Raw genomic sequence first — 13,618 nt, forward strand, 5'->3', positions numbered from 1 at the left:
CAAACCCTGAGCACCTTGGGATATTACTGGGAAGATAGGGCTGTGGCATCACCTAACATGTTTATTCACACATATAAGGCAAAAGCCCTGGTTAGCAGTGTAGCATTTTGTGATGTTTGGAATAAATTGCCACTGGGAGCATTGCCTGAACAGAACATGTGTAAGTACCATCATCCTTCATTACAGGAACAAAAGGATCAAGATTTTCTCGGGAAAGTAAAATAGATATGAAAGCTTTTCATGTCTTCTCCTCGGTCCTGCAACAGCCACGCACTATTTGGCAGCTGTTTTTGTCTTCATTTTCCTATTAAAGCAAAGGCATGCCATGATTTGTATTTAACAAGTAGCTCTTGAAAAGAATTGCGTGAATTTTAGTATATGACTCATTTAAAATGAAAGGCAGCTTCCAGACAAAGCCCAGTACTTGTTCAGCATTTAGAGAGTGTACTTTACAATACTATAAGTGGGGATTTGCAGGCTCTCCCATTGGTTCGAACCTTTTTGGCTAACTCCTTTCACAAGTGCAGAAGTACTTTACATAATTACAGCCTTGTGAAATCCACCTGTTTCATTAATCACACTTTCTATTTAGCCATATGTAATAGTTTTCCAAAGGCATTTTTTAGAGCTTTCTTGGTCAAAATTGACAGCTGTGATTTTTAAGCTAATGCAGCATCAGACCACTCTGACTCCCGGGATAAAACAGTCATTGACATTTCAGCAACGTTTCCAAATTGGTTTCATGAATATTCACTACACTTCTTAATATATATTTTTCTTTCCTACATATAATGCAATGCTTTTTGTTACGAGGTGGATAACCAGTTGGCTTTTCAATGTGAACCTCTGAGGATATCCAGATATCACCTCAGAGCTCAGATGAGTGCTTATGCAAGTGAATGAGTATTTTATGGACCTTTTTGGTCCTTCCGGATTTGGTTGTTGTATTTGTTTCGTTTCAGTTCATAAAACCTGAAAGTTTGAAGCTCTTCTGAAATAATCTAGATTAGTAATAAACATAAAATGAATGCTGTTACTTTTTTCCCAGTCCCAGGCAGTGCTTTTCATCACCATTCAACACCATCAACTGTGCTCCTCTAAAATATAATTACTCCAAATATGGTTTCTCCCTTGACTTGTGTGGGGGAGAACTCAGCTTATGCTTCTCACAGAAACCTTTTTACATTAGAAGGCCAAGTTTCCTCTGGACAAACACTGGCTGACAGTTTTTTGCAGCTTCGGTATTAAGTTCAGTGTGCTTTCTGTTTTATTAGTTATAGCTTCATTCCTGGAACAGAACTAATCACCTTAATTTCTCCTCTTCTCCTTAGGTTAATTTCAAACACAGGTCTTAGGTTTTTACCCGTTGTCCACAAGGTGCACTCCTTCCAGAAGGTTTTGCTGTAAGTTTTAACGATTTTATAAGTTCCTTATGAATGTCTTGCTGTTCTAACAAAATCATCGAGATCCAATTTGCCTCGTGCTTACTTATTAGCTTTGTGGTAGCATTTTTGGTCACATTTTTGTAGGCATTGATGATAATGTAGCCTAAAGGGTCTCTATTCTCTGGAACTCCTTTCTGCAAAGCATTGTAGCTTGCACTCTGCCAACTACTCTTCTATGAGTGCACAGGTACAGAGTCCCAGGGGACTGATAACAGCCTTTTAGTTTTGATTCACCAGCTGAAATTCAAACCAGGCTGGTGGAAGTGGGAATTTGTTGCCACCTGGTGACAGTTCTCTGGTCTGCATGGAAAGAGTTGCTGAACTTTGTGCTGTTTTCTCTGCATGGCAAAGAGAACAAAAGCCACTGGAAAATATCTCACTCAGTTAATTCACTGATTGTGAAAATGCCCAGGGGATGTAATATATTCTTCTGTGGAAAAAGTTCAGTGCCAATAGAAGGAAAAATATGTACAATTCTGTGGGAAAGTTTGTTTGTTCCTGTGTTTGTTTTTCCAGGAAAATTACATCTCTTTTCTTGGGAAAAAAAAAAAAAAATCATGTTAAGAAAAAAGTGTCTTTTTTCATGGAAAAGATCTTGACCAATATTTTTTTCAATTGATTGTAAGTATAACTGTATCAAAATCAAAAGGAAAACTAAAAATGGGAATTAAGCAACTATTTCTTTTCTTCTTTTTGATGAGGAATATTAATGGCATGCAGAAAAAGTTGTGAATCTTCAAGTCTCTGATTATAAGATTTTAATCTGTAGGAACAGTAATCCTGCTGTTTGTCTTACAAATATTGTATACATGCATAATATACAAAATACCTTTCTGTTACATGCTTGACAGAAATTTGAGAACTGCACTTCAGGGCTCCATGAAGCCATAAAGCAAATGCAATGGCTGTGGAGCCACCGAACCTTCCCCCTGCTTACCTAGCATTAACTAGACTTGAATTGCTGTGTCCCACTGAGCAAGAGATTTTTTTTAGGTGAAATTCCTCACTTTTTGTAAGGAAAGCCTTGACACATAATAGACCTTGGTCCAAACCCTGGCTACGCTGAAGCTCCATGAGAAAATTCTTGCTGACTTCAGTTGTTCTGGTGTTTAAATCCCAAAGATAGAACCTGATGGGTTATTGAGGTTTGTGAGGACCTGGTTGTTTCCCTTTTGCAGTGGGAAACTTTCACTTCTATGGGTGCCACACTCCTTCCCTATTCCTCCCTCTTCTGATCTCAGTGTGAAGAAGGATGGACGTGTCAGTTAATACAGTGCTGTGGCCATATTTCACTCTCAGTATGAGATAATTTTGGAACCTCATTTAACTTCAAGCTTTGCAGATAATTCATTTTGTTCCATGCTTTCCAGCAGAAACAGCATGAAAACAACCATATCCCCAGACTAAATTATGAGTAATGCTGTTTAACTTCTTTGAGGTCTATTTTGAGCAAGCAACAGAATGTATATCTGCCGTTCTTTTTGTGTAGCAGTCAAAACTGCTGAAAGACTGAAATGCATACTTGTCACTTCAACAAACTGAACTGACAGGGGTCCTGAATTGCAAGTTCTGAAGCACAGACCCAGCTTATAAGCAACCTCGCTGACATTAGCTAGGGATTATTTTCACGGGTTTTCAGGTCCCTTGCTGAATCAGACCACAAAGGCTAATGGTCCTTCCACTTTCTGGCTGGGAGGCTGAAAGAAGCTGTTACCTGCCAGCCACACAACTTGTATTTAATGGATAACAGATTTTCTGGATGGTCAGTTGGGCTGTAAGACCCAAGCTTGTGTGCATTTCAATGGCATAAACCAGTCTGGGAGGCGGGCGTGTGAGGTGTGCAGAACAAGAGTCTGGAAATGTTGTGCTCCTACCACTTTTTTTTTTACCAGGAAGGTTTGCTCTCTGCAGGTGGTCAAATGTTCAAATGTCTTAAAAGCTTATGTTGTCAACCTTTGCATAAGAGTTCCTCAGACTGAATATAACAAAAAGCAGCATGTTTGAAATATTATAACGTATTGAAAGGCTCACAGAAGTGCAAAACAGGTGTTGTTTCCATTGTATTTTATTTTCCAGAGATGTGCAAGACAATATCCATATACGTACAATTGAAAGGAACACATTCATGGGTCTGAGTTCTGAAAGTGTGATTCTGTGAGTAAGACATGGGAAGTTCATTGTTCTCACCTGCTCATTCCTTGTCCAGAACTGAGTTGAGGATTCTGTGGGATGGGCTCTGTTCTACAGGCTTCCAAATTCAGTTGGAAGTTTTAGATTTTACCCCTTCTCCTGTAATCTCTGCATTCTGTTTTGCTGCCATGAAAAATTAATGTATCTGTGTTGTGTTTTTGTTGTTTCTGTTGTTGCTGTATTCTAACTCTGCTCCTTATTTCAGAACCTCTGGGTAGAGTAAATTTTGTAATTACTAGTGCCAAGGTTAAATGTATTCCACCTACAGCAACAGTTCATGTGATGCAAATTGTATTCAGAGGGATGGTGTGATTCATAAATATTTACAGTCAGACACATCATTCAAAGGCATTAGTTACCCTGGCAAAATAGATGTAGATGTTTTGAAAATACAGTATATTTGTACACAATGTTAATGCATTGATACAGGCTGGTTCACAATGCAGTTCCATGCTGTGTGGTTAGATGACTCCTCATTTGACTCGAATCGTCATGTTTTTTAATGAACTACCTGGCTTCTTCTGCTGGCATATCAAACCGTACCGTGTGCTTACTAACAAGCTGCCTTCATTCCATCTAGCCAGTGGCCAGACTGGAAGAATCTCCCACTGTGTGTGCAGTTAACCTCTTGTGACACAACAAAGACTGATGGATTTGGTTTACATTGATTTTGGTGGGAGCAGAATCAAACCATCCATACTTGAAGAGAGGACAATAACAAGTCACCCAGCTGTTATCTCTCCCTTTTTCTCCATAAGATATCCACAACCTGTCAGTGCCAAGTTCCCTGAAGTTTTAAACATACACACATACATACATGAGATATTCATGCAGCTATCTCAAATGTATTCAAGTAATGATACCCCAAATGTACTTTTTTATTTTTCCTCCTATAATTATAGTTTTCGCTGCTCAGATGGGACGTGGTTTTGTCAGAGTACTACACAGCACATACCTTATTTATTCCCATAATACCACTACAGGATGAGAGGTGTATGCCAGGTTTTTAGTGTGATTTGCCCTCCTTATAGCAGTCGAGCATTCAAGACTTCCAAGGCACAATGAACCCCCACAGTCTGAGGAGAGCCAATTTTAGCAGGCTTACTGCAACAGGCTCCCAGCATGCATAAGCCAGTAATTTGGATTGCATCTAAGATTGCTTTATGCATGGATCAACACCGAGGAGGTGAATTGTAAGTGGGTCTTAAACATACCAGTACCGCCAGGAAATGGTGAGTAAAAGCCCGTATGTCCAGGCTCTGATTTGTGCCTCTGTGTCACCTGTTGCTATCATAACATTTCCAGATTATTTAGGGGAACCAGTAAGGGTGCTGGTTGAAGTGAGGGGAGGATGTGTCTCAGTAGAGCCTTGTCCAGGTAACAACTGAGAAGGAGGTATAACAAAGCCTTAGGATATAGGCAAAATGTTGTTTGCTCTCTTTGCTATCTGAAGGCAGTTTGCCAGGTGACATGAGTGTACAGTCCACACTGTATGACAACAGTAACTCAGACTGTATGACTCTAGTATCTCATTGAATTAGCATCATGTTCAGTGAGAGAAAGCAGTCTGAGCTAATACTGTGATTTAAAGCATATACATCAGCCTAGTAGATTGGAAGGGATGCGATCAATTTAATATAATAAATATTTTAAATGCCGTAAGCAGGGACATAGCTCTGCTGTGTGCCTGCTCACTCATGTCTAATAGTGCTATTGCAAGCAAAGGAGATGATGGCAGTTTTCCTGATGTGACCTGACACACACTGTAGGCATGGAATTATGCACATCTGCCTTCCGTGGTCAGAAGGGTAATCCCTTCAACCAGACCCGTGACTGATTTTCATAGCGAGCTGAGCTCACCACCTCGGACCTCAGATAAGTGGGTCACTTGCATGCTCTGCTTTCAGTGTGATTTAGGAACGTGGTGTCCGTGTTTACTGACAGTGTCACTAAATCAAGCCAGTTTTGCCACCAATCAGACTTGTCGTGCCCTCTTGGAGAAAGCATGAGTTGCACTGCAACGGGATGAAAAATCATACCATGAAGATGATAAGCATAACTGACCCAAATGTAAATTTCCAGGATCACTAAGGGAAGTGATGGAAGGAATTAAGCATTCATTAGTTAATGCACTACAGCAAAAAATTGGCAGGAAGCCCTACAGCTCCCTACCTGCTCCTCCTCTCAGAGGAAGGAGCCTGGGGAGATGTGGAGCAGGGCTGATGACATCAGAAGAGGCAGCCGGTGTGAGGAGAACTGTCTGCTTCCAAGGCAGTTTGACACCAGCCACATCCTTGTGTCCTTCTTGAGCCTATTTTAAAATAATAATTGGCAAAGGTTAAGCTCTTCCAAAAGCATCTTGGGAAAAGCGAAGTGTATATATAAGGAATGGCAACAGTAGGAAAGGTCTCACTCATGCTGGGGTTAACCTGATCCAGCTTTGCTGGCTGCCCTTGGGATTCCCAGGGCAGCTGAGCAGCACTGGTGACTTCATCAGTTCCACCTTTGCTTCAGAAACTTACTCCAACTCATCTCTTATGGTAATGCTGGTTTGCCCTCTTCATATCTGTTCCCTGCAAGTCCTACTTCTAACTATTGGGATATTAGCAGCTGAGATTCATAGACATTTGGTTATTTAAATACTCATTTAATAATTTCTAGCTTGAGATCCTTTTCAGTGGTTTTATTTGCACGTGAAGCTGTATCAGAACAACTTTTGTTTTTTTCTCTGTTGCAGACGGCTAAATAAAAACGGGATTCAGGAAATCAAGAATCATGCATTTAATGGAACCTGCCTGGATGAGCTGTAACTATTTTTGTTGTTTACTATTCTGAAAAGCAATTATTAGGAGACAGCAACTTTTGCAAGGCATTATCTCAATCTCTGATTACTTTAGAATCAATATTGTGTTTTCCAGAAATCTAAGTGACAATCACAACTTAGAAAAATTACCGGATGAAGTCTTCCAAGGAGCCATCGGGCCTGTTGTTTTGTAAGTAATATTCAAATTTGTCTTTTCTCATTATTTAGCCCACAGAAGAGACCAAAAAAGAACATGTGAATGCCAGTCTGGATTTCGACATCTCCCAAATCTTGCAATTCAAAATTGGAAGTGTAGAAAAGTGGAAGCCATGTCAGAAATATCTAGATCCGTGTTTTCACTTTGTCCTCAGAGCTTTTAGAATTTTTTATATCCAGGGATTTAAATCCAAAGTCCTCTCCGCAGTTGATTAAGCTCTATAGCTCTGCTTCATTTTTTGCAGAGAAAATACAGTTTGTTTTTTGTTTGGGGGGGCAAAATCAAGAATAAGTAGTTGGGTTTTCAGAGTTTACATCTGAATAGCTCACCCTTCAACTATTTACAAACAGTGAAGATTTGCCCTGCATCTCTGAAGCTTAGTTCCTAAGAGAAAATCCCTACCCTAGAAGGATGTGTATATCTCACACAGTTGAGATACAGCTCTCGAGTTGGCTGGCAGAGTGAAGAGCATGATCTCAGCAATAGGATGCTCCTGGATCTCAGCACTTCGCACTACACTTTGCTATGTTGTAAAACACCTGCGAGAGTGCTCAACTGCTTGTGTTTCTGAGCAAAAGCTACAGGATGTAAGAGCCGCAACGAAGACAAGGGTGTCTTTTTCTTGTGTCACAAATCACAAATTCATCACATCCTTTCTTTCTTCCCATCTGTCCTAGACATCCAGAGAGTCCTAGGAGTCAATCAGAAAAGGTGAAAACAGGTAAATGGGAGCTGATGGAAAACGTTACAGAGATTAAAGTGGTTAGAAATCTAAAAAATGAGGGAGAAAAATGACTGGTTAACCTTGAGCTCAGACGAGCTGTTCTGAAGGCATTTTTCCATGTAGTGATGGTCAGTGCATCTATGACACAAAAATGTGTTACTGTATTCTATTCCTCTTCCATCACTCCCTCAGTGCCTTTCTCCTTTGGAAAAGACTGCCACATCTTTTCAGCAGTAACGTTGTTGATGTTTCTTTGGAAAAGCATTGGTTCCTGTACCAAAAATTAAATGCATTTTCTTTGCAAGTTGTAGTGATTCAAAAGGTTTATAAAATTGATATGGCTGTAGCTCAGATTCATTTGATAGTTCAACTTCTAACACTGAATTACTTGTGTAAGAAGTTTTCTGTTCCACTACCACTCTATCCACTGTTCTATGGATGGGAAATTACCTTTTCATCCTGACTGAGATCAAGAAAGCAAAGCCTTCTTACTCATCTATCACTGCAGTTTACACCTGGAATGCTGAGGAAATGACTGACCCATACTCATATCTTTGCTGGAAAAACAGGGCTGTTGAAATTGAATTTGTGCTGCAGGCTGCCATGTTTTATTAGGCTGAACATCAGGATGTTTTAACTCTTGTTTTTCCTGAACCAGTGCTGTGTGGTCAGTTAATACCAATCCCTATTTTATGGTTCAGTTTAAACAGCATGAACGAATGACAAACACAAATAGTAAAGTCAGGAAGCACCTAACTTAGTGAGCTTTATGCAGGCTGCACAGTCTCAGCAATCAATTCCTCTTTTGGCTGAATTAGAATCTCTCTCTTGGAAAGATGTCAGGTTTTGAGTTAAAGGAGTTCAGCGCTGACAGTAAGCAAGGAAATCAAATGGCTAATTACTCCCACATATATACGCATTCCTTCTATACAGAAATATGGTTTATTTCCATTATTTCATTTAATCTTCTGGTGCTCCCACAGCTGTGGTGACGTGCATGAACTTTCACTGGAGTCCCTGGGAAATTCTGCCTCCTGTAAGCACTAAAATCATGCTGGAGGTACCAGCAAATTGCAGGAAGCTACAGGGAGACTCTCAGCATCCCCCCTCTCTGTAAATATAGTTCATCTGATCGATGATGATCCATTCTGGGCTGAGCTCTCTGGCTGTGTCCTGCCTCAGAAGCAGTGCAAGGTATGGCCATTGTCTTTCCTATCCTTGCAATTTGACTGCAACAGGAACCCCACAGATGTGGACCACAACAGACCTCTAGAGGATCCTCAAGAGGACAGCTGAGACCCTGAGGCACAGCCAGAGGGCACTTCAGATACAGCTGCTAGAAAAATTGATCTCACTATTGGTCTCTCCTCTCTGGCTTCTGCTCTGACAGCCATGCCTTGCTATCCCACTATGTTCCTTTCAAACCTAAATTGGACTATCATCTGGTCAGTGTTTCGAGTAGTTCAAAAAAGATTCCCAGAAGGAAAAGGAAGAGGTTGGAAGAGAAGTCAGATTCATTTTGCTGTTCCCATACCAACTTCTGTCAAGTCTGATGACTAGCAGCCAAGCATTAATAATACACCGTGTATTCCCATCTCCAATGCTTTCTGGTTTGATTTCCCACTGCTATTTTATCTTCTTCTTCATCTTCCTTATTTAATTTACCAGTCCAGTAACTAGGGAGGAACGTCCCGAAGAATCTCTGCACTGAATTCTGCTCCATGATGTCTCGGTGGATAAAACTACTAAACCACCTGCACAATGTCTGCGTTTCCTGTCTGGGGAGTCTCTTGATGGTATATCAATAATTTTCTCTAATAGACATCCCAGCAAACCCTGCAGTAGTTTACAAAGCCCTTTCCCCAGCTCACGTTGGTTTACATGCAATAATGAGCACACACACACACACACGAAGAAAAGAATTTTTAAGAGAATAAAAGTGTATTTTCATGGGTGAATATTCAGTATTTATGAAATTGTTTTAAGATGCACAGAGACACAGATCCGGTAATATTTTCTTAGTTATTTTTAAGTCCAGATGTACTCCTGTTTATTTGTTGCTTCCACCCTGTATATTAACCATTTGGGGCACTGATGATTTCTAGCTAGTGAGACAAAGAAAACATTTCTCATGCTCTTGGTTGGAATATGAACCCTTGTGAAGTTCCATAGACTCGTAATGATTCTGTGAGTGATGTTGTCTGTGAATGTAGGGGAAAACTGCTGTTCAGTTGATGAGTCATTAAGGTCTACTCTAGCTGACAGTTTTCAGGGCAGGCAACTAAGGGCAATAGTCAGTCCTTGAAACAACTGCGGTTGTTCGTTGCTACCTAATTACTACTTTAGGTATCAAAGCTGGAAATTTAAGTCTGAAACTTCTCTTCAACTGCTCCTGTGAGGCACAGGTCAGTCCCAAATGCAGCCCAGGATCAAACCTTTGTTCTCTCAGCCTGAGCAGTGGAAGTTCAAAGCATTTCTGCCTCCACCAGTCCTTTTTGTACTTCTAGTTGAAGCTACAATGCTGGGGCAGGGCAGCAGTGTGGGATCCATCTCCAAAATTTCCAGCTGTGGGCACAGTATGGAGACAAAGACCCTCCTTACCCAAAGTCAGTAACTTTGGGTATGACTTTGTTAGCTAGGGCCACCCTATGCTGCAGACTGTGCATTCCTGTATTAATTTTGTTTTGGAGAGAGGAGAATGGAGGTGCAAATGTACATATCGTACATGGCAGATGTCTGAACTTCACAGTGCGCTGCTGAAATCTGATTTCCCCTTCACACCACTCTCCTACATTAATATGATAATAAAAACACTTTGTGCCTGTTGTGATGTTGTATAATAGAGATAAAATAACATGTTCTTCCATCATACTGTTACAGATGTATGTATCTTGGGGGGGGGGGAACATGGAGAAAGTGACAAACGTTGTCAGTTCCTTTATTAGGATAAATTCATTTCTTTTGTAAGAGAATGAAGACCAGAGCAACCTCAGCAAAGGCTGCATCCTGCATCACTCTTGTCCACTAAGAGCATGGCAGCTAAGGGTGATTTTGTATAGTCCATTCTGCTTTGGTGTAGAAGAAAGAAATGTACAATGTACTCTTCCCTTGTCACAAGCTGAGGGACACAGTTTGTCCCTAGCCAAGACAACGTGGCAATGTTTTGCCCCAGATATTATGGCATGGGGACAGGTTCCTTGGAAATGGAGTGCCATTGGTCCTTTTTCCCTTTCCCTACATGTGTGGCACTAGTCTCAATTTAGTGTTTGCACCATGTTTTTCCTCCTGTGAGCTTCACTAATGCTCTTCGTAATACATCTGTAGCTGCCTTTGATAGCCTGTCTCACAGAGTAATTGCCTTCCACATAAATACATCTCTCCTAACCTCCTGTAATCTTACCCCTTGCTCTGCTTCAGTCGATACTCTCTCTTCGTTTTTCAAACCTCTGGAAACATTTCGATGTTTTTGTTCCTCGCAGTTTGAACTGTATCACCTTTCTCTCTCTTTAATCTCTTTTCCTTCCTAATGAGTACAAAATCTGAAATCCCCAATGTCTCCTCATATCAGTAACCCCCACAGAGTTCACTTTGTGTTTATTGCCTCTTCTGTGGTGGCTTTTGCATGATGTGATGCTCATGAGGGACATCACAAACTACTCTTTTGACATCAGCCTACTTTTTTCTCCTGTAACAGTGTTCTTGGATGCATTTATTTCAGTATTTACTAAATTCAGAATCATATGGAGCTAGTAGTTTATGTCATTGTTAATCCTTAACCAGAAGGTATTGGGATCTTTTTCCCAAATCAAAGTAACATCTCTTAATTGCTGTTTACAGTGAATAATAGTTCGGGTTTCCTTGAGGAACCCTTATTTATTCCTGGATTCTGTTTTCAGCATAATTTTCAGTTGATCTCTTTTTAATCACTTCTCTGATAATGAGTAGGACAATCTGTAACACGTATCCACTATGTAGCTGAAATAAATTTGCTTTTTACCAGGCTTTTCATATGTTTTCTTAAAGGGATATTTCAAGGACAAGGATCAGCTTCCTGCCAAGTCATGGATTAGAATTCATTAAGAAGCTAAGAGCGAGGTCTACATACAAGTTAAAAAAACTTCCTGATTTAAGCAAATTTAGATCTTTGATTGAGGCAAACTTCACCTATCCTAGCCACTGCTGTGCATTTACAAATTGGAAAAGACAAAAGTAAGTGATTTCATTTGTTTTAATTTTTGGTGTTTCTCAGCAGTTGGTAGTGAACAAACTGGATATGAAAGTACATGAATAGAAATAAATAAATGTGCAATGCATTCAAGGTTCCACACGCTGCACAGTGCACTGCCTCTCCATTCCAGGTAGGTAATAAATTTTGGTAGCTGTATTGGTATCAGTGTTTTCTCCAGCTGAGACTCCAGCCATCTCTCACTGGGACCTGCTGTCCTGCATCAGCCTGGAGCCACCACGCTGAAGACATCCAGCAGAAAAATGTTCATTACTTTTCAGGAGGTAACTGGAAGGAAATCTGTGTTTCCAGAGAAGCAGGTCAATACGGCCATCAATTCAGGAGGGTATCAGACACTCTCAGAAAGCCACACTGAAGTTGGAACCAAATAAAATGAATTAATAGAAAGAACAGACTGATTCAGTTGGAAGGGACCTGTAGAGATCATTAGGTCCAACTGCCTGAACATTCAGGGCTAAACAAAAGCTATAGTATAGTAATGAGGGCTTTTTCCAAATGCTGTTAGAACACTGAGAAGCGTGGGGCGTCAGTCACCTCATTGGTAAGACTTTGCAGTGTCCGACCACCCTCACAGTAAGTTAATTTTCCCAGTGCCCAATCTGACCCTGGTCTTGCACAGTTCTGGGCGGCTCCCTCCTGCCCTCCATTTCCAGGAGCAGAGCCCTGCACTGCCCTCTGGAGCTGCAGGGTGCAGAGAAGTCACCTCTCCTCCAGACAGGGCACCCAATTGTCTTCAGCCTCTCCTCGCAGGATTTGCCTTCAGCTTTGCTTTGCTGACTTCTGAATGCAGTAAAGCTAAATATTAGCAGGAGAATCACCTGTGCCACTGTTACTTTATCTGTAGCATCTACATACACACAAGATTTGGCCATTATTTCTGTAATGGTTAATACAGAACGAACCTTTTCTGTCCAAATCATCTAAGATAGGCAGGTGTTTTTAGATTCCCAAAGTAATTTCCAGGGCTTGTTCTAATTTGTCATTAGCAAAGATGTGCTGAGACATCAAGTATTAATGATTTCCTTTGAGTATTTTCAACTATTCAGATAGGCTTTAAATGTACATGTTAAGTAGTTAATGAACTCGATGATCTCCAGAGGTCCCTTCCGACTAGGATTCTGTGAACTCCTGAATTTGTGCCACTGGAAAACTTGAGGCACTGTACCTATGGAAATCCATGCTATTATTTGAAGTTCTTTTACAGAATGTGTTTGGAATTTGCCAAGGCAGAAAGAAATATACTTTGGATCAGTGGATCAGTGTTATAGCTCAAGACATTGTTTTCAGAAGCTGCCTGGAACTTCAAAGAAAAGTAAAGCTATGTAGAGAAAGCAAAATCTATTAGTAAGCTTCATTTAAATACTTAAGATAGCCATTCATCTTAGTTTTAGCAGTGTCTGTCACCAGGCAATTAAGGTTTAATCCTGCTTGTGATGATAGGTACTACCTATCACCTATATGTGTTTTTAAAACTGTATGAAAAAAGTGCAATCTGATGTTGGACACCACAGTGCTAAGGAAAATATTTGGCAGAATCAATCCCTCATTGACTAGTTTTGATCTACAGTTCTGAACTTCTTACTGCAGTTTACCACTAGTTGATATTTCCACGTACTTCTATATGCTTGTTCAGGCCTTGGTTGTCTGCCTGCCCCTCCAGCACCAATGGTAGTGGTAGTGGTTTGCTAATGAGTTCAGCTTGGTGAAATCCAGGAGGCTGCCATCACAAGCTGCCAGGAAATGAATGAAACTTTTAAAAATGAAAATCACTGTAAGGCAACAGATCTCTTACATGGAACTTTCTAGGAAGCAGTTTCGGAGATTAAAACAAAATTGTGCTACGAATATGTAGCAGAGCTGTATACGTTTCTTTAAGCTGACCTATCAAATCTCATTTGTTCCCCATAGAGGAAAACAAGCCTTCTTAAAATATATCTTCTGAATGGCTGACACATATTCTGGTCTTTGCTGAATGTATTGTTTCTAAAGGGGG

General features: G+C 40.5%; 1 protein-coding gene and 1 long non-coding RNA gene across 6 annotated transcripts in view; one reads left to right on the plus strand and one right to left on the minus strand.

Annotated features, from left to right (window-relative positions):
* Positions 1-13,618, plus strand: part of FSHR (follicle stimulating hormone receptor) — a 120,774-nt gene that overhangs the window by 99,854 nt on the left and 7,302 nt on the right. For all 5 annotated transcript variants that reach the window (XM_048936832.1, XM_048936834.1, XM_048936831.1 and 2 more), the window contains 5 exons: positions 1,332-1,403; positions 3,522-3,599; positions 6,373-6,441; positions 6,554-6,628; positions 11,403-11,588. In XM_048936832.1, the coding sequence (XP_048792789.1) occupies positions 1,332-1,403; positions 3,522-3,599; positions 6,373-6,441; positions 6,554-6,628; positions 11,403-11,588 (480 nt within the window). The remainder of the gene's footprint in view (positions 1-1,331; positions 1,404-3,521; positions 3,600-6,372; positions 6,442-6,553; positions 6,629-11,402; positions 11,589-13,618) is intronic.
* Positions 11,597-13,618, minus strand: part of LOC125689542 (uncharacterized) — a 103,065-nt gene continuing 101,043 nt past the window's right edge. Inside the window, exon 5 of the long non-coding RNA XR_007375329.1 lies at positions 11,597-13,355. This is a non-coding gene — a long non-coding RNA (uncharacterized LOC125689542). The remainder of the gene's footprint in view (positions 13,356-13,618) is intronic.

Source organism: Lagopus muta, chromosome 2 (genome assembly GCF_023343835.1).
Source record: "Lagopus muta isolate bLagMut1 chromosome 2, bLagMut1 primary, whole genome shotgun sequence".
Classification (NCBI taxonomy): Eukaryota; Metazoa; Chordata; class Aves; order Galliformes; family Phasianidae; genus Lagopus; species Lagopus muta.